Raw genomic sequence first — 19,028 nt, forward strand, 5'->3', positions numbered from 1 at the left:
AATAAAATGCAAGCTAGCGATGTGAGGTTGCGGCAAAAATGCCTAATACCATCTATTTTCTTCCAATAAGAGTTTGCTTGCCTAACAGCCTGGTGGGTTTTTTTGTTTGCTTGTTTTCATCTTCTATAGTTTATAAATATTTGTCAACCATGTTTAAATATATATATATATATTATTATTATTACTGTTATTATTTTTATTAAAATATTATTTTAATATTTATTAAATATTTATTATAAATAAAATATTTATTATATTTTATTGAAATATTATTTTAATATAAAATATTGATTACAAGTAAGATATTTATTATTTTATTTTATTTTTATTGAAATAATATTATCTTAGTATTTATATATATTTATATATATTTAGTATTTAGTATATATATTTTATATTGTAAATAAAATATTTATTTATGACGACGATAATAATATATTTATAGCCCACCCAATCACAAGGAATCCGGTTTATCATGCTTTATTATGGCATGTCTGTTTGGGCCCTTAAATACCGATAAATAGTCCTAAAGCCATTTATAAGAGAAACACCACCTCTGAGGATCTAAGAAAAGATCTTAGATCACGCATCCACCTTAATCTTTGTCTTTGGTGCTCTCTCATGCGCAGGCTTTATGCGGCTGGGCTCATCTGGGCGCTGGGCATGAAGTTTGCCGTGGAGGAGATCAACAACTCGACCACACTGCTGCCGGGCATCGAACTGGGCTATGAGCTCTTTGACAGCTGCATGGAGCCCATGGTGGTCCTCCAGCCCAGCCTGCTCTTCCTCTCCAAAATGCACACCAGCCGCATCCGGGTCTCTTGCAACTACACCAACTACCAGACCCAAGTGGTGGCCGTCATTGGTCCCCACAACTCTGAGCTCTGCATGGTGACGGCAAAGCTCTTTAGCTTCTTCCTGATCCCACAGGTAAAGTATCATCTTTGGAATGAATGGGTCAGGCCCCACCTGGAATGTTGTGTCCAGTTCTGGGCACCACAATTCAAAAAGGATGTTGAGAAACTGGAGCCATGTGTCCAAAGGAGGGCGACTAAAACAGTGAAGGATGCTTTAATTGAGAGTTCCTGCATGGCTGAATGGGGTTGACTGGATGGCCCTTGCGGTTCCTCTAACTCTATGATTCTAAGATTCTATGAATCTAGTACACTTAAAATGACAAAAAGCAGTTAGTTAAAGTACAGCATCCTCTTAAAAGCCCTTTCTCTTGCAGTCTGCCTGCAGCATTTAGGGCCAGCTTATCCTTTGCTTCAGGCAGCACAGTATCTTGGATCAGACCTGATCAGGAGTATGATGTTTGAAAGCACGCCTTTCTTCTGAGTAGATATACATACAGCTGAACATTTGATGCAATAAATAATATTATTCATCCTAAGGTGAGCTATGGAGCCACGTCAGAAAAGCTCAACAATGCAGAACTCTACCCTTCCTTCTTCCGCACGGTGCCCAGCGACAAGATCCAGATCGAAGCCATCTCCGAACTCTTGCTTGCTTTCCAGTGGAACTGGGTTGCGATCGTGGCCAGTGACGACGAATACGGCCGCGAAGGCCTGAGCCTCTTGTCCTCCATAGTCATCAACCAAAGCATTTGCATCGCCTACGAGGGACTCATCCCTGCAGACATGTCGCACGCCAACCTCCAAGAGAAGATGACCCAAACCATCCACTCCATCAACGAGACCAATGTCAACGTCATCATCCTGTTCTCCAAAGACCGACCGGTCCGAGAGTTCTTCAAAATGTGGTTCAAATTAGGATTGAATAAGAAGGTATGGCTAGCCACTGAAGCTTGGGTGATGTCTGATGTGGTCATCTCCTTAGACCGCGTCAAGGACATCGGAACGGTCATTGGCTTTGTCATCAAGGCAGGGACGGTCCCTGAGTTTGAGGATTATGTCTCCAATCTCTTGGAACTGACCCAACAAGACGCCTTCTGCCAGGCGTCCAGGGAGCAAGCAAAACAGTTGGGTCCTGACGTCCTGGGGCCACAGTGCCAGCAATGCAGCAACATTTCCCGCGACAAAGTCACCGAAGTCCTGCAGCATCGGCAGACCTTTGCCGTGTACACTGCAGTGTACGGAGTGGCTCATGCCCTCCACAAGACGTTGCGCTGCCAACGTGGGCAGTGTCAGAAACTCGGCGTCAAGCCTTGGCAGGTATGTGGGAGGCATCTTCAGGGCGATCTGGCTGGTGTTAGAGGGATCTGGCAGGTGCCAGGGGCTGCATCAGCCCCCTAAGGAGACCATGCAAGTTCTGGGCTGTGTTGCTAGACTGCAGCTCCCAGTATCCCCAATTATTGGCCATGCAAGTTGGGAGCATCCAGAAATTGAAATCCCAACAACAACGCAGGACCCAGAGCTGGCTATCTGGGGGAGACGGGGGGCAATAGCTCTCAAGCTAAGTGTTCAACCAGGTCTGGGAAGACTCAGATTGGAATGGCCATAGGCATTTCCTGGGCAGCAGGATGCTTCTCCCTGAGATGTCAGACCCAAAGCCATCTGAGAAAATGGGGGTAATGCCCTTGTCATGTCAAAAAGACGAAGGTCACTTGGAACTGCCACATGGGCCCAAAACAGACAGGCAAAACAGGCACCTTCCGTGCTGTTTGGGGGAGCAGAGATTAGATGATGCACACCCCCAAATCATGGTGACGCTGTCCCAGGGCTGCCTTAGGCAGCCTCCAAAGGAGCAGATGCTATCTGCTTCTTTCCATGGTCCATTTGGGACCCTGACAGTGGTCTTCTTGGGGCAATGAGGCTGGGAGTGGCTTCCAAAGTGCGCTCAGCATTGTCTCTTCTTCATCCTGGAGAGAAGTGACCAGTGGGGTGTCCAGTGGGGCTCTGTCCTGGGCCCAGTGCTATTCAACATCTTTATCAATGGCTTGGAGGACAAAATTTGGGGCATACTTATCAAATTTGCATTAGCTAATACCCCAGAGGACAGGATCAAGATTCAAACTGACCTGAATAGATTAGAAAGCTGGGCCAAAACTAACAAAATGCACTTCAACAAGATGCTGCATACAATTTCCAACACTTAATTCAGTTTTGGGGGCAACTTGCAAGGACTCTCTGGTCAACGCATTAGCTTCCCCTTTGCTTCCCAGCCCTTGTGGCCACAGGACTCACCCTCCATTCTGCCCTGCATCCACCTTCTACCTACAAGAAAGGAGGCTCAGTTCAAGCTTCTTCATCTCGTCTTCCTAAGGAAGCAAGAAGGAGCGATCCCCTCATATCAGCTTGATCTGGGAATAATCCCGTTAGCTAAGATTTCTCCCTTAACTTTGAAACAGGAGAATATGTTCCCTCTGTGTATGTTTCAATGAAATGAAACATTGCATAATGCATAATGACACAACCAGAGATCATCCCTAGGTCTCAAGTTTTGGTCAGGAAACCCGAGGACCTGGGATGATCAATGGTCAAATGCTTTTAGAACGGTATGTTCTGTCTGTGCAGCTGCTGGAGAAGCTGAACGGCATCCATTTCAGTATCCACAACCAGTCTTTCCATTTCGATGAGCATCACAGCATCAACATGGGCTACGAAGTCATGTGGTGGAGCTGGCCCAATAAGCGCATTAAGCACGTCAGCATCGGAGACTTCCATGGAAAGCTGAGCATCGACAAATCCAAGGTCCATTTTCATACTGGAGATCAAAAGGTGAGAACAACCAAGTGCTACTAAGAACTTAGAAAGCTATATGTTGCAACAGGGTGGCTGGGGCATTCTGGGAGTTGTAGCATTACAAAACAAACAGACAAACAAACTAGGGTCTTGGGAGAGCACCCACAAATTGAATTCAATGGGGAAATCAATGTAGGATAATTGATACCAGGTTTTCCCCCAAGATTTGCATCATTGGCAGTGCGAATAACCAAAGTGAACAGACCTAGGGTTAAACTCTATATGCCTTGAGCATGCTTTGAATACATGCACATCGCCGGCGGCATGTTTGTTTGAGTGCTAGCAGGTGTGTGAGCAGCCCAACTCCTGGAGATGCACACAGATGCCGTTCCATAGTGTGACTAACAAACCTGGAATGCCCAATAACATCCAAACAACAATATCTTTATCCTGCCAACCAAAATGCACAATTACATGTTGCAAACTTTCAAAGTCACGCTGGCTTCTTCATCATCAGGCGAACGGGAGAAAGAAATGGAAGATGTTAGTCCTAGGCCTGCATTGGAATGGGCGAATGAGGTTATTCTCATTGCTCTGCTAAACATAATGACATCTGAATGACTTCTAGGAAGAGAGCCCCGAACTCACTGGAGAAAAAGGTGGGATAGAAATGCAAGTTGTTGGCCTGTTACAGACTGCCAAAATAAAGCTGTTTTGGGTCTCTTTGGAGGTATGCTATTTAAATGACGCATGGGTCCTAAGAGTCCGGAGGTCGCGCCAAAGCCACACCCCATTCCTAAGCACTGGAGTGCAGCTTTGGTGCAGCTTCCGAATTCTTAGGGTGCATGCATCATTTAAACAGCATACCTCCAAAGAGACCCGAAGCAGCTTTATTTTGGCAGTCTGTAACAGGCCATTGTAAACAAACAAGAACCAGTTTCAGTCCCCTGTTCTATTTAGGCACCGCTGTCAGAGTGTCGGACTACATGTTCACCGGGGCAGATCCGTCGGATGAAGGGGTTCCACCTCTGCTGTTACGACTGCATTGACTGTGAGAGCGGCACTTTCTACAGTTCCTCAGGTGAGAAGAGCATCCTTGCACCACTGTCTCTGCATTCAGGGACAGCAGTTTTTGGGGACAGGAGAAAAGGCTGGATTCCCATAGAACCATAGAGTTGGAGGAGACCCCAAGGGCCATCCAGTCCAACCCCATTCTGCCATGCAGGAACTCTCCATCAAAGCATCCCTAACAGATGGCCATCCAGCCTCTGTTTAAAGACCTCCAAGGAAGGAGACTCCACCACATTTTGAGGGAGTGTGTTTCACTGTCGAACAGCCCTTGCTATCAGTAAGTTCCTACTAATATTGAGCTGGAGTCTCTTTTCCTGGAGCTTGCATCCATTGCTCCATTGGGTCCTGTTCTGTGGAGCAGCAGAAAACCAAGCTTGCTCCCTCCTCAATATGACATCCCTTCAAATATTTAAACTGGGCTATCATATCACCTGTTATAAGAGTGATCCCTTCCTGATCTACATCTGTCTATCTAAGGCAATGCTTGACCTACCAGGGTTTCCAAGGTGTGGTTTGAGCCTTGGAGCATGACTCTGGAGACCAGGATTGGGATCCCTGTTCAGCCATGGAAACCCATTGAGTGGATGTTGGGTAGCTCTCTCTGTTTCATCCTGAGAGGATGAAGGCCCTTCTGGAAACCTTGTGATAACTTTGACTTAGGGTCACCATAAGTCAGAAACGACTTGAACCCATGACAGCAACACAAAGGAGTTTTTTCCCCTGCTAAAACTAAAATTTGCCCTGTTGTTTTTTAAATTGACCACCAGAACAATAGCAGAGCGTTTGCCTATTTCTGGTCCTTTCTTCCAGGCGACTCAACTTGCACCCCATGCCCTGAGCACCAGTGGTCTCCGCAACGCAGCACTCGGTGTTACGACCGAAGTGAGAAATACATCTTCTGGTCCGACCCGATGGCCATCTGCTTATTGGGCTTGTTGCTTGTTATCTTGGCGCTCATCTGCCTTTCAGGGGTGCTGTTCCTAAAGAACATCCAGACACCGGTAGTGCAAGCAGCTGGAGGCGGCCAGGGCCCCTTGGGCCTCTTCGGCCTGGCCATGATGTGCGTTAGTACCATCCTCTACATTGGCAAGCCCACCCCCATCATCTGCCAAATGCAGCAACCGTCATTCGCCCTGTGCCTCAACCTTTGCTTCTCCACCATCTCGGCCAAAGCCCTTCAGATCATGTTGGCGCATGACTTTGCTGACAGCCGGCCGAACTGCCTCCACGCCTTCATCAGGAGACGTTCCTGGGCCTTTGTGGCTGGGTCCTTCCTGGTGGAGCTCTCGCTCTGCTTAGTGTACTTCTATGGCACCCCGTCTGTCCTGATCAAGAACTATAAGCTCTTGCCCACCGAAGTCCTCCTCCAATGCCAGGTCCAGTATTGGGGCAACTTTGCCATAATCCATGGGCAAAACAGCATCTTGGCATTCATCTCTTTCCTTTCCACTTTCATGGTGCAGTCGTCTCCCAAGAAGTACAATATTGCCCGGAGCATCACCTTTGCCATGATCACTTACTTCATCTCCTTGATCATCTTTATACCCGTCTATGCCACTGTTAAGCAAGTGACCCAACCAGCCATACAGATCAGTGCCATGTTACAGTGTACCCTTGGGATACTTGCGTCTTATTACCTCCCGAAATGCTACATCCTTCAGTTTAAGCCGGAATGGAACACGCAGGACTATTTTCAAGATTATACCCAGGAGAAAGATACCCAAAATTAGCTCCTTTGAGACAGGAAGGGACATTTGACCACTGCTCAGGAAAGTGGAGAAATAGCACCATTTGTCTTAAGAGCCTGCTTTAAATGTGTTTGCTTTAAGAAAATCTTTGTTTTTAAATTCAAATTCAGAGAAGGAATCACTGGTGTAGATGATACAGAACTAAATGGATGGATGGCTGAGCTGATATTGGGCCCATACAGACAGGCCAAAATAAAGCTGCTTTGGGTCACTTTGGAGGTATGCTGTTTAAATAATGTATGTGTCCTAAGAAGCCAGAAGCTGCACCAAAGCTGCGCTCCAGTCTTTAGGACTGGAGCATGGTTTTAGCATGGATTCCGGACTCTTAGGACACATGCATCATTTAAACAGCATACCTCCAAAGTGACCCGAAGCAGCTTTATTTTGCCCTGTCTGTTCAGGCCCTCCGTTTCAGCGCTGTGATGGGGACAATAATGGTCTCTGATCTAAGTCCCCGAATAGACAGGTTGGATTTGCGATGTGCCCCTTTCAGGCTCTGTAAAATAAAAGGGATGTTGCTAAAGAAGAGGCTGTTGCAAACACTGTCTCGTCACACATATTGCACCCAGAAAGTCCCAGGCCAAAACTTAGGAGAGCTACTGCCAGTCAGTGCAGACAATAAAGAATTAAGAGGAACCAACTGTATAATTTGGTGTAAGACATCTATAATGAATACCAGGAGCATCTCCATGTCAGTGTTGGAGTCCCTGCTTTGCAAGAAGGCAATCTCAGGTTTAATCCTGAGACTATCAAATGTGGGTGAGAGGAAGTACCTATCTGGCATTTCAATATCTTGCCCCTTTTGTTGTGTCACCATTGTGCTTGAAATCAGATCTGTTTTTCCATCTTAAAGGGAATGCAAGGTATGATACAAGGGACTTCTTTTTCACTGAGATTTGAATGCACTGATTTAGTCCTCAGTCTTTGCAAAGGAGATTAAAATGAGGACAGGAAGAGATGGAAGCTCCAGGTTCTCATGCAAATATAGTTCTCATTCCAAGTCAAAACCAAAACTGGTCTTGAAGCCTCTGTGGCTGTGCAAAAGGGATGATACAGATGGCTGCAAATGGCTCATCCAGCCACATCTGAAAAGGAAAAACAAGGAAGGGACGAGCTTTGAAAGACCAAAGAAAACATTGCACAGCGGCGAGCAAAGCGGGTTTTTAGAAAGTTTGGTTTGTGATTTGATGCTATTTTAGGTGATCTTGTTAAAACTGCTGTCCAATCCTTTGAACAGCTCTTACTGTCAGAAAGTTCTTCCTAATGTTGAGCTGGAATCTCTTTCCCTGGAGTTTGAATCCATTGCTCTGGGTCCAATTCTCTGGAGCAGCAGAAAACAAGCTTGCTCCCTCCTCAATATGGCATCCCTTCAAATACTTAAGAGCAGGAAACTGTCTAAAAGTAACCATTTGCTCTGAGAGCCTTTGTGACTGAAGAGCCAGGCAGAAATACTCTAACTCGTAAATGGAGGGCATCTCATTGCAGTGGCGTAAATGGCGATAAGATGGATTGTGTCCCTGCCTGATCAGGCCTATTGAGGACAAGAATTGGAGCAGGCTTGGTCAACTTGTGACCTTCCATTCAGACTGCAACTCCCATCACCCTTTACCATTCACTCTCCTGGGTAGGGCTGATGGGAACTGCAGTCCAACACAATCTAGAAGGCCACAAGATATCGTATGCGCATACTTGGGATAGGACACCCACACACCCCCACACACTGAGGTCTCAAAAGAAAGCATAACCACAAGTGAAGGAAAGATCTGGAAGTGCATTTGTCACATAAAATTAAAAGCTTTTTTATTGTTTAAAATAGCATTTACACATAAGCAGTTATATATTAACTATACAGACAACTTGGTTTTTTTTAAATACATTATCTACACCAATAAAAGAATGCAAATTGTACAATACACATCTATTAAAAGGAGGAACAGTACGGTTCAGGCCACTAGGAACTCAAGTCTTGGAGCGGAACCAGTTCCAGGGATCCCAAAGGAGGGAACACTCCAGACCTCTGCTACCATCAGTACTTAAAACCCTTTTCTCTACTGTACATAAAATCCTTTACACATTCCTCTAATCGCAGATTAGAATTAATCATTCTTTTTCGGTGACTCCTTACGATCCAGTTAACGATTTTCAAAATGAACCCCACACCCCAAAACCCTACCGGACCCCTTCAGCATTTTGTCAGGCGCAAGATGGGACTTAGTTGAGAAGAAAATGGAGGAGAGAGAAAAAGAAGGTACGTGGAAGGTAAACTCTTAAGCAATGGGGTGGACTCGCCCAACCGCATTTGGATGAAACGTTCAGGATGAGATTGCTTTGAAAGAGATGGAGTGAACATAGGCAATGCTGGAAAGTGAAGAAGTGTGTTGCATATTCAGAGTGAAGATAGAAGCAATCCTTGGAGTGTTAACACATGTGCTCACCTATGTCATCTTTCATTTGCCATCTATCTAGTCCTGCAATCTTCAACATGGCGTAAACTCCACTAATTTAATTCAGAGGACCTAGGTCTCCCTATACCTCCTTAGGAGCCACATACACACCCGGTTAAAGCCTAACAACCAGTCGCCTGGTCATGCTCCAGCTTCTTATCCTTAATGAATTGTGGTGCCCAGAACTGGACACAACATTCCAGGTGAGGCCTGACCAAAGCAGAATAGAGTGGGGCTATTACTTCCCTTGATCTAGACACTATACTTCTATTGATGCAGCCTAGAATCGCATTGGCCTTGTTAGCTGCCGCATCGCACTGTTGACTCATGTTCAACTTGTGGTCAACTAGGACTCACAGACATGTAGTCTTGTTAAGCCAGGGGTCCCCCATCTAGATATAGGAGTATCTTACATTTCTCCAGAAATATCAGATTACCTTTGCCAGTTCTTTTAGTACCCTTGGATGTAGTTCATCTGGCCCTGAAGTTGTGCAAGTTTACAAGTCCCATAGGACTATGCTAAGGAAGGCTAGAGCGCAGCCATGTCACATCAAGAGCCTGTGTGATGTAGTGGTTTGGGTGTTTTACTAGGACTCTGGAGCCCTGGGTTCAAATCCCTGCTCAGCCATTGAAACCTACTGGGAAAGTCATACTCTGTCAGAAGGAGGCAAAGGCAAACTTCCTCTGAACAAATTTTGGCATATCTATGGTTATATGGTCACCGTAAGTCAGAAATGACTTGAACGCACACCGATGTAACAACATCCTAAGCTGGGAGAAGCAGAAATCAGAGACCAGTCACTAAAAGCTTTGTGAGGACTCCACTTGTTCACATTTCTTTACAATGCTGCAAGTAGGATTCCCAATTTCACTCAGCAGATACCAGTCTAGACACTGCCTTGAGATTTAACAGAACCAGGTATGCAAAAATGCCGGGGCAGAAAATACAGTGCCCATCAGACGGGACGGATTTCAATTCCCAAAAGGATTCGCCAACACAGCCAAAACTCTGAGAGATATAGTCATTTAAACCAAAGCATCTGTAAGGCCCTGGGTTGCCTACTCCATCTACGCAGATATGCGGCACAGCACCCTACTCTTTTCAGCAGCTGCATGGAAACCAAACCCAAAAAGGTTGCACTGAATCTGGATTGAGTCACATTTAAAACACTCCCCCTGCACAATTTTATATTGCACAAGTATAGTACGTTGATACTACTTTAACTATTGTATGTACTCATATACAAGTCAACCTCGTGTATAAGTAGATTTACTTAACCCATGGATAAGTTGAGGGTAACATTCAGGGTCATTTAACACAGGATCTAAAGGGGGAAACACACTTCCCTCCCTTCTTCTCCATCTCTGGACTTGTCCCAGCCACCTAGCACTATTTCTCTGGTGCCAGAGGAGGAGGTTTGAGCATCAGACTGAAAAGGAAAGGAACTGGGGTTTGGTGGTCAGGAGGATGGGGAACGGTGGTTTTAACACTGGATTGAGAAGGGAGGGAAATGGGGTGTCCAGTGGCCAGAGAGATCCAGAGGAGAAGGAAGATGGGGAGAGGTTTTAACATCAGATTGAGAAGGGAATGCTCAGGACCCCATGGGATGTTGCTAGGGGCATCAAAGTGCTGTAATTTTGCAGTGTGAAAGCAATGATAAATCTCAATCCAATCCACTGACTATCTCCTACTGCCCTAAAACTCCTTGGACAGGGACAATCTTTTCTGCATTGGAAATATCAGGTTGGTCCATGGACCGTTGGGACTAGCTGCATCTGGAGGAGACTCATGAGAAGGAAGATGCCAAGTATAGGGTCTCACACAGAGATATAATAGGTACCCTCCTCTTCTGTTGGGTCCACTGAACTCTTTTGGGAGCTGTTCCCGATTCTCCATGCATGCTCACATTTCCTATAGACACCACATGCTGCATGAACATCTTTTAGTATTTCAAATGTATTTATTTCTCACCACACGCAGGTAGTCATTCTCTCAAAGCATGCGAGCGTGCTCCAAACTAGAGTCCAGAAGTTACCTTGCTTGCTTTTTTTATCCAGCTGCAATTTCCCCCTAATAATAATAATAATAATAATAATATAATATAAATAAAATAGAATCTGCAACTTTTTCCCCCCAGATTAAAAGCACAGGAGTGTATATTCACATATTCATGGTTGTGCCACACAAGGTTAGCATGTTTTACCAAGCATAGACTTCTGTATTCTCTTAGTTGTTGGTTGAAAAGGTACGTTTCTAGTTCTCATGTTTATAGAGCTAAGCATGAAAGCATGTGTTGGTGAACTGGTGAGCATGAAAAGCTCTAAGTGCTTCTAGAAGGAAGAGCGAGGGAGGCCTCCATGTTTTCAGTTCCTTGCCCTTTTGGAGCTGGTGCTTAAAAATAACAATCCATTTTAAATTGTAAGACTGCCAGATGCATTGGAGACATGATATTCCTTTGAAACAAAAGGGACAGATATTTGCAGCCCAGAAAAACCCAGCTGTACCTGCCTGGCATGTAGTTGCTGGTGTTGAAGAATCTGTAAGAAAGAAATTAGCCGGCAACACAATTTTCAGCAGTGCCAGAAATTTTGAATTACAGAGGGATTCAGACCCAGATGCCTAAGTACAGAAAGCCCTTTGCCCAGACCAACAACTGTTTCATGTTCTCTCACTTGAGATTTCTGTTCTGAACATCAAATGATTTGTCTTGTTGTGAAGAAATGTGCAAACATTGCTAAAGGTTCTCATCTTAAACCTCAAACCATCCAAGTTCTCACCCATCCCTAGCTTCAACATGTAGGAGCACATGTCTGACTTGAGTGCAACTCAGTCATTTACACCACATCTACAGCAGCGATAAGCTTTTCTGCATCAGCTATTAAAGGAGGTGATTCCAGGTTTCATGGTAGCAATTTCTCTTACCTCTAGGAAAGAGAATGCAAAAGAAAAGCAAACTACGGCCTGTTCCAGACTGCCAAAATAAAGCTGCTTCGGGTCTCTTTGGAGGTATGCTGTTTAAGTGATGCATGCATCCTAAGAATCCGGAAGCTGCCCCTAAGCTGCACTCCAGTGCTTAGGAATGGAGTGTGGCTTTGGCGCAACCTCTGGACTCTTAGGACCCATGCATCACTTAAATAGCATGCCTCCAAAGAGACCCAAAGCAGCTTTATTTTGGCAGTCTGTAACACGCCTACAATGGACAGAAAAACGGTAGGAAAAGAGGAAGACCATGTTACTAGTAAACTGATTCAATCAAAGAAACCATGGCTGCCCTGAGTTTGCGGAACCTGAGCAGGGCAGTTGATGCAGGGCTCTTGGAAGTCTCTCATTCATAAGGTCACCATCCATCCAAGGCAATGAAAGCAAATAAGAAGAAGAGATGGAGCAGGGACGTAGCTAGGATTTTGGGAAGGGGGGGGGTGTCCAGACTAAGTGCCACCATTATAATGGGGCTTGAGTGCGGCGGCACAGCAACACACACCATTCATTTTTCTAATGGAAGGGGGAGGGTCCGGACCCCAAGAAACCCCCACCTTGGCTACGTCTCTGGATGGAGAATACACAGTCCTCCAGATGCTGTTGGATTGCAACACCTATAACTTTTCACCCTTAACTTTTCACCCTTGGCTATCTGGCTAGGGCTTAAACCCTGTTTCAGAGTATCACTTTAGAAACACATTGCACAACCTTGAAAATAATAATAATAATAATAATAATAATAATAATAAACAATATCAACAACAATAATGGTTTTCAACCACTAACCTGAGGCTCTGCCTCTTTTCATTCTTCCTAGCCTTTTCTTCCTCTTTCCCCTTTCTCTTCATGGCTAGCCAGAGACAAACAAACCATGAAAATATATAGACATTTCCAATAACCTTTATCCAATATATGCAGAACGGCGGCATTTTGCCTTGGCAAGGAATTGGGAATCATACCCCAGGGACACACAACTATAAGCAAACCTGCATGGCAGAAAGAAACCCTCCCTTTGAAAGGATGCCAAATTGGGAGGGGGAATTCACTTGTTTAGATGTTCATACTGAATTACTTATAGCTACGCTTTAATATTTCTGCCCGAGGGGGTAGCAATTACATGGTTTAAGTGATGTGTGTTGAAACTGTGCATCTTTAGATGCTGGAGTACAATTCCCATCATCCCTGACCACTGGCTATACAGGTTTGTGCAAACTTTAGTGTAATAGTGTCAACCTCTGGTTTCAATAATGCAGTGATTTTCTCCTAGATTCAATAATTAAATGACTCCTTTGTCTGAAGTGCTAAAAAACAACTCATATCTCTCTCCTCCTATCAATCTCATGTCTTTGTTTTAAAGTCCACCATCTGGAAACTTTACAAAAACGGCCAAGTCCCAGAAAAACTAACACCTAAAATTGCACAATTATTAATGTGCATAACAATCATACTCCAGATTGTGTAGCTCAGCTATACATTATGTACAGAGAGCTAAAGCACAGCTGATAGGCAAATAAGCCAATAATTTGTGAGCACCAGCTTAATGTACAAGGATATGCTGAACAGAAATGAAAGATTGGCCCCATACAGACTGCCAAAATAAAGCTGCTTCGGGACACTTTGGAGGTATGCTGTTTAAATGTTGCATGCGTCCTAAAGTCTGGTAGCTGCGCCAAAGCTGTGCTCCAGTCCTTAGAACTGGATTGTGGCTTTGGTGTGGCTTCTGGATTCTTAGGATGCATGCATCATTTAAACAACATACCTCCAAAGTGTCCCGAAGCAGCTTTATTTTGGCCTGTCTGTATGGGGCCAGAGTCATGGAAGAGAGGGAACCATGGAAAATATGCAGCACAACACATAAGAGACACGCTTGGCTTATGCAACCAGGAGCTTGATAGTAAAAGCAAGAAAAGGGAGCAAACTAGATGGTGAGGAAGGGGCTCCCAAAATGCACCTGCAAAGATATGCCATTCGATTTTTACAGCTGCTAGACAGCATTGTCCTTATCATAGATGAGGAGGAGGAGAAACAACTCAAAGCAAAAACACGTTTTTCCCTGGCCAGAAAGATACAAACCAGAATATTTTTAAAGGTGCAAATATGCAGGACTGGAGAATTGTGTGTTGTTGCTTTTTTCTTTTCTTTTCTGTTTTTCTTCTCTCTTACACACACTCTTTTTAAAGTACTACATAGAAAACCATCCCTTGAATAAACCAAGGAGGACACAGTATCATTGCACTGGGAAAAGGTGCCACATATAACGAAGCACAATAAGGTTTGTGAAGAGAACACCAACCGATCACATTCAGAAAATAAAGGGAATTTGGGAAGGGGGGAGGCAGGCAAAAAGGAAGGAAGGAAAGGGTAGAGGAGTGATTCTGTGATTTGCAGATATCGAACATCCCAGATTTTCTTTTCACTGTTTGCTTGCAAAAACATAATTCGAGAGTCAGGAAGGTGTGACATGCAAAGGGCAGTCGATGCAGTTATTCTCTCACAATTTTTGTTTAAAAAAGCACACACTCTTTTGCCCCTAATTTTCTTTTGAAATTGTCCAAATGTTGATTCACAATTGAAAAAGGAACCCCGACAAAACGGCACAGACGACTATCTGAAGGCACTTCTGTTCACATAATGTCGACGAAGAACTCGCAAGGGTTGCCCATGGCCTTCTGGAACGACTGGCGGCTCCCCGTCAGCTCAGGAGGGATGGAGCCGAGTTCTCGCACGGGGGGTCCCCCGGGGGGGCCGCTGGTCCCGTAGACTTTGGAGCCCAGTTTCGGGAAGTTATAGAGCGGGGGCACGCCTGGAGGCCCGTAGGAGTGGTGGCTGTGAGGGCTCCTCTCGCTGGTGGTGGTGGCGGCAGAGACGTGGCTGCGATGGCTGAGCTGGCTGGCAGGCCGCTCCCGCCGCGCAAGGCTGCCCCCTCCCGTGCTCCGGGTGGCATGATCCGATTCACTGCCACTCCCGGCTGACTTGCGATCCTTCTCCCAGTTCAGAGCCCTCCGGCTGTTCTCGCTGTTGCTTCGGTTAGAACCACTGCTTTTGCTTCCTGCATGGGGGAGTGGGGTTGGGAAGAGAGGGAAAGGGAATATAGTCGTCTGTTAAAAAGAAGTGGGTTCGTTCACTTGTGTTTCCTTCGTACAGAACGGCAATGGCATGGTTCTCCTACTCAATGCTGACATTTGCATGCTATGAATGGCTACGGGATCTGTGTGTGCATAAATACTGGGACAAACATGGATGAGGTTCTATCATGCATGGATGCTTGGAACCAACTCAGAAGGCTTGGAGAAGCAATATAGCAGCAATGTAGCAGCTCAAACAAACACACAAACAAAGCAAACAGCTCCCCCCATGCCTGAAATTTGGCAAGATTGATAAAGCATGAAAGCAAAGGTCAAAAGCAACACTCTCAAAATCCAACTACAGAAAAAGTGCTTCACATTTTACCCTAAAGACCCCGGAGACATTGTGCTAATTTAATTTTAACAAAATGTGGCAATATAAGTTCCTGCGTTAAAGGAAATGCTCTGTTGATTGTTCAGTTTGTTGCACCTCCCATTAGCTAGCAATGCTCCAGAAACTGCTGCCTGCAATAGACTTTACCAGGTTAGAACTCAGAAGCTTGGTATACGGCAGCCTTATATTTCTATCATGGGAGGATGAGTTTGGATTCCTCAACAGAAGAATTGGCTATCTACAGATCTCCCATAAAGAGAAGACAAAAACTACTTCCAGAAGGTGCCCAATGAGAACAAAGCATGAGTGTTTCCTTCTGAATCTGGCCCTATGAGAGCTGAAGGTTGGTGACTATTACCTGCCAGCTGGTGGTAGGCAAGACCAGCGCCAGCTGAGACGCAACCAAGCCTTCCTTGGCAGCTTGTCCAGACACTACGGTACCCACAATAATTCAAATCAAAATAAATGGATATAAACATGGAGAGAAACAAGCTAGACATATGGGTGTTGAGGCGAAAGGAAGTCTTGAATCTAGATGATCATGCTATGGACCAGTAATGCTAAATTTGAATGGAGATGTGAAACGCTTACCAATCCCAGCCATTCCTTTATGACTCCTTCAGTCTAGGGCTTGCTCAGGACAAAACAAGGGAATAACAACAGTTACATAAAGCTCCCCCTAAAGAGAAACGACAACGCAGCAGCAGTAGCAGCAACCACAGCAGCAACACTTGAGCCAGTAAGAGGTGAAGGGCAAAACAATGCATCATGCTGTTAGCCTCATGATTCCCAGACATGCCCCTACCTGGTGCTTACAGTTCGTATGTGTTGGGGATTCATTACACTGTATTCCTGGCACTGCTCTATTTAAATCTATCTTCCATAAGATGGGTGAAGCAGAATTGGGGTGCTACTCCAGAAAAGGCCCTGTTCCACGTTCCCTCTAATGTAACTTATTCCGGGCCTCTGATAAATATTGTAAATGATGGGCAGATGGAACGCAACAGGTTTTTCAAATGGAATAAAGCCCTTTAGTCATCTCAAAGAAAGAACTATCCTCCTGAACTGAAATCAGCTATAAAACTGGTGCTGTAATTTGTAAAGAACACCCCAGAAAGCAACCTAAGGCCTGTTACAGACTGCCAAAATAAAGCTGCTTCGGGTCTCTTTGGAGGTATGCTATTGAAAGGATGCATGGGTCCTTTGAGTCCGGAGGTCGCGCCAAAGCCACACTCCATTCCTAAGCACTGGAGTGCAGCTTTGGTGCAGCTTCCAGATTCTTAGGACCCATGCATCATCTAAACAGCATACCTCCAAAGAGACCCGAAGCAGCTTTGTTTTGGCAGACTGTAACAGGCCTATGTGAACATTTGGCAACAGCTACACTTTCTGAACACTCTCCATGAGAAGTCACACACTAAAGTCTGTTGTGGTAATGTATATGGTAAAATTGCCAGGCATATGTCCAAGTCTGTTTTTTCCAGGAAAGGTACAGCTGAAGCTGGGCAAAGGTGACCCTGGCTATAGCCACAGCCTGAGCACAAAGGAGCAAAAGCAGAAGATGTGGGCCTGATAGTTCAATATGAGTGTAGCCTTGTCTAGAACAGGATGTACTCCTAATCTTGGACGTGATCATTGATTAACTGTCTCATTAGGGCTGAGTCTCATCTTGTTAGTTCATATCCTACATAGTCTTTATGCAGACAAAGCTTTAGGATGCCCAAACCCTCCTCTGAAAAGGAGAGGCAGAGCTGGGTGTCATCAGCACACCTTGTGGTTTCAGGTAGTAAAGTGCACTAATGTTGCTTATGGATCAGCACACGCAGGATCAAGGAAACTGAATTTAAGTCTCATTAAAACCAGAGGGGGTCTTTGATTTCCACTGATTTTAGTGGGAATAAGACTGAGCCAATTTTGGCTGAAACCAACCAAAATACCAATAGAAGATTGGATGAGGGGACTCTGGTGATTTTCTAAAAACCTGCATTGATTTTAACTTTTGTAAAATATGTGGGTTGCAGACTGGGAAAAAGATAGGATATTAATATTAGTAGTAACAGTAGTAGTGGTGGTGGTACAGCAAACTTGTACTGTAGATTGAGGAGTGTGATGATGGGTGTGGGGTTACTTTTTTTGTCCTATTGCACACAATGCATACCTGATTCACCCAGCCAACAAACTTGCTAATTATTTTAATCGCTGCACTGGGTAAAAAACTGATCATGCTGCAGTAGAGGCATGTTTGGTAAAACAACAACAACCAGGATCTCACAGTGCAGATGAACAGGCAGCAGATTGCAGAACTTCTTGACACCATCCATACATTAGATTTAATTTTTTAAAAACGCAGAAAAACGTACAGTAAACGGCTATTTAGATAAGTTACTTTTTGGACTATAACTCAGAGAATTCCCCAGGCATAGTCCAAACAGTAACTTTGCAAAACTCTGGATTAAAGGCATGGCCCTACACCTTCTTCCAGGAGAGCTGAGACACTACAGTCAACCCATGCAGGCAACTCTGTTAAAATAATCAATAACTAGCCTTCATTTTGCAGAAGAAACAAATCAGTTCCATGCATGAGGCACACAAGGACCCACAAGAAGAGAAAAGGCAAACAAAAAATGGTGGATGGAACAGAACTAAGCCAATAGCCATTGCAAATGGAAAGAACGGGAAGACATAGGCTCATGCCCAAGACCTACCTTCACTCTGCTGGCTCCCTGCACTGCCGCTCCCATAGCTGAAGCCTGGGTCCTGGTAAGCCGGTGGAAAACACGAAGGGGCAAGAGGATACTGGTATGGGTAGCCTTGCCCCAGGGGCCACGGTGCAGCTGTGTGTGGGAGTGGACCCAGGGTGTCTTGGTCCGAAGCCCCACTGGAACCGTTGTTAAGGTTTAGTGCAGCCAGATCTGGAGAAAAGAGGGAAAGAACTTTCAGATTGGCACAGGCAAAACTACCACCACGAAGATGCATGCAAAAGGTTCCCAGGGTTTCCGTTTCAGGGCTAGGAAGCATGAACAGCATAAAATAAGTGGGGCTTACTGCCACAAAGATCGCCAAAGACGTAGTAGCACTGCTCTGAGAAAGTGATTTTGTTCACTGTGTGCCTGAGGTATCCATGTTTTAACATGCTGCTGGCATACTTCCGAGCCTCCCTTCGGTCTTTAAAGCCCTCCACGTGTGTATAAAGCCAGTCAACCACATCTGCTCCTGCAAATGGGAAGAAGGTAACATCTGAATGCATAATTTATTTACTTATTCATTGGGGGTAGAATCTAGAACGGATCCTTAATGGATCAGCTGCTGGCAAAACACCAGGAATAAACTCTTCTAGAACATAACCCCACAAAAAACTAGGAAAGCCTTCGACTTCACAATGTCTTTATTCATCCAGTCTGCATCTAAAATGGTCAAGGGACGCCGAGGTCAAAGATGCAGATAAAATAAGCCGTACCAATTCTTGAGTCTGGGGATTCTGGGAGTTGACTAGAATCATAGACCTCAATCATAGGCCTTCCAGCCTAACCCCCTGCCATGCAGGAATACACAATCAAAGTACCCCCGACAGATATCCATCCAGCCTCTTATTTAAAAGTCTGCAGAGAGGGAGACTCCATCACTCTCCAAGGAACCATATTCCACTATAGAACAGCTCTTAGTGTCAGGAAGCTCTTACAAT

The 19,028-nt window shown here is 45.0% G+C and overlaps 2 protein-coding genes across 4 annotated transcripts in view; one reads left to right on the forward strand and one right to left on the reverse strand.

Annotated features, from left to right (window-relative positions):
* The first annotated feature begins 648 nt into the window (after positions 1-648).
* Positions 649-6,644, forward strand: TAS1R3 (taste 1 receptor member 3). The gene is made up of 5 exons (XM_042480502.1): positions 649-930; positions 1,395-2,174; positions 3,477-3,680; positions 4,605-4,725; positions 5,526-6,644. Exons 1-5 carry the CDS (start codon positions 664-666, stop codon positions 6,443-6,445), a joined length of 2,292 nt encoding a protein of 763 aa, XP_042336436.1. The 5' UTR covers positions 649-663; the 3' UTR covers positions 6,446-6,644.
* Positions 6,645-13,608: 6,964 nt separating this feature from the next.
* Positions 13,609-19,028, reverse strand: part of DVL1 (dishevelled segment polarity protein 1) — a 58,491-nt gene continuing 53,071 nt past the window's right edge. The window contains exons 13-16 of one of the 3 annotated variants that reach the window (XM_042479520.1): positions 18,392-18,559; positions 18,052-18,258; positions 15,938-15,976; positions 14,849-14,936 (exon numbers count right to left, since the gene is read on the reverse strand). In XM_042479520.1, coding sequence (XP_042335454.1) covers positions 15,966-15,976; positions 18,052-18,258; positions 18,392-18,559 — 386 coding nt within the window. In that variant the 3' untranslated portion in view covers positions 14,849-14,936; positions 15,938-15,965. Of the gene's footprint in view, positions 14,937-15,937; positions 15,977-18,051; positions 18,259-18,391; positions 18,560-19,028 lie in introns of all 3 variants that reach the window. The other 2 variants (XM_042479518.1, XM_042479519.1) reach the window with 2 other exon arrangements.

The sequence above is a fragment of the Sceloporus undulatus genome, chromosome 7 (assembly GCF_019175285.1).
Source record: "Sceloporus undulatus isolate JIND9_A2432 ecotype Alabama chromosome 7, SceUnd_v1.1, whole genome shotgun sequence".
In the NCBI taxonomy this organism is placed as follows: domain Eukaryota; kingdom Metazoa; phylum Chordata; class Lepidosauria; order Squamata; family Phrynosomatidae; genus Sceloporus; species Sceloporus undulatus.

Coding starts and splice junctions, on each gene's coding strand:
- TAS1R3 (XM_042480502.1), top strand. CDS start 664: ATGAAGTTTGCCGTGGAGGAGATCAACAACTCGACCACACTGCTGCCG. Junction 2,175..3,476: donor TCGGCGTCAAGCCTTGGCAG/GTATGTGGGAGG, acceptor CTGTCTGTGCAG/CTGCTGGAGAAGCTGAACGG. Junction 4,726..5,525: donor CACTTTCTACAGTTCCTCAG/GTGAGAAGAGCA, acceptor CCTTTCTTCCAG/GCGACTCAACTTGCACCCCA.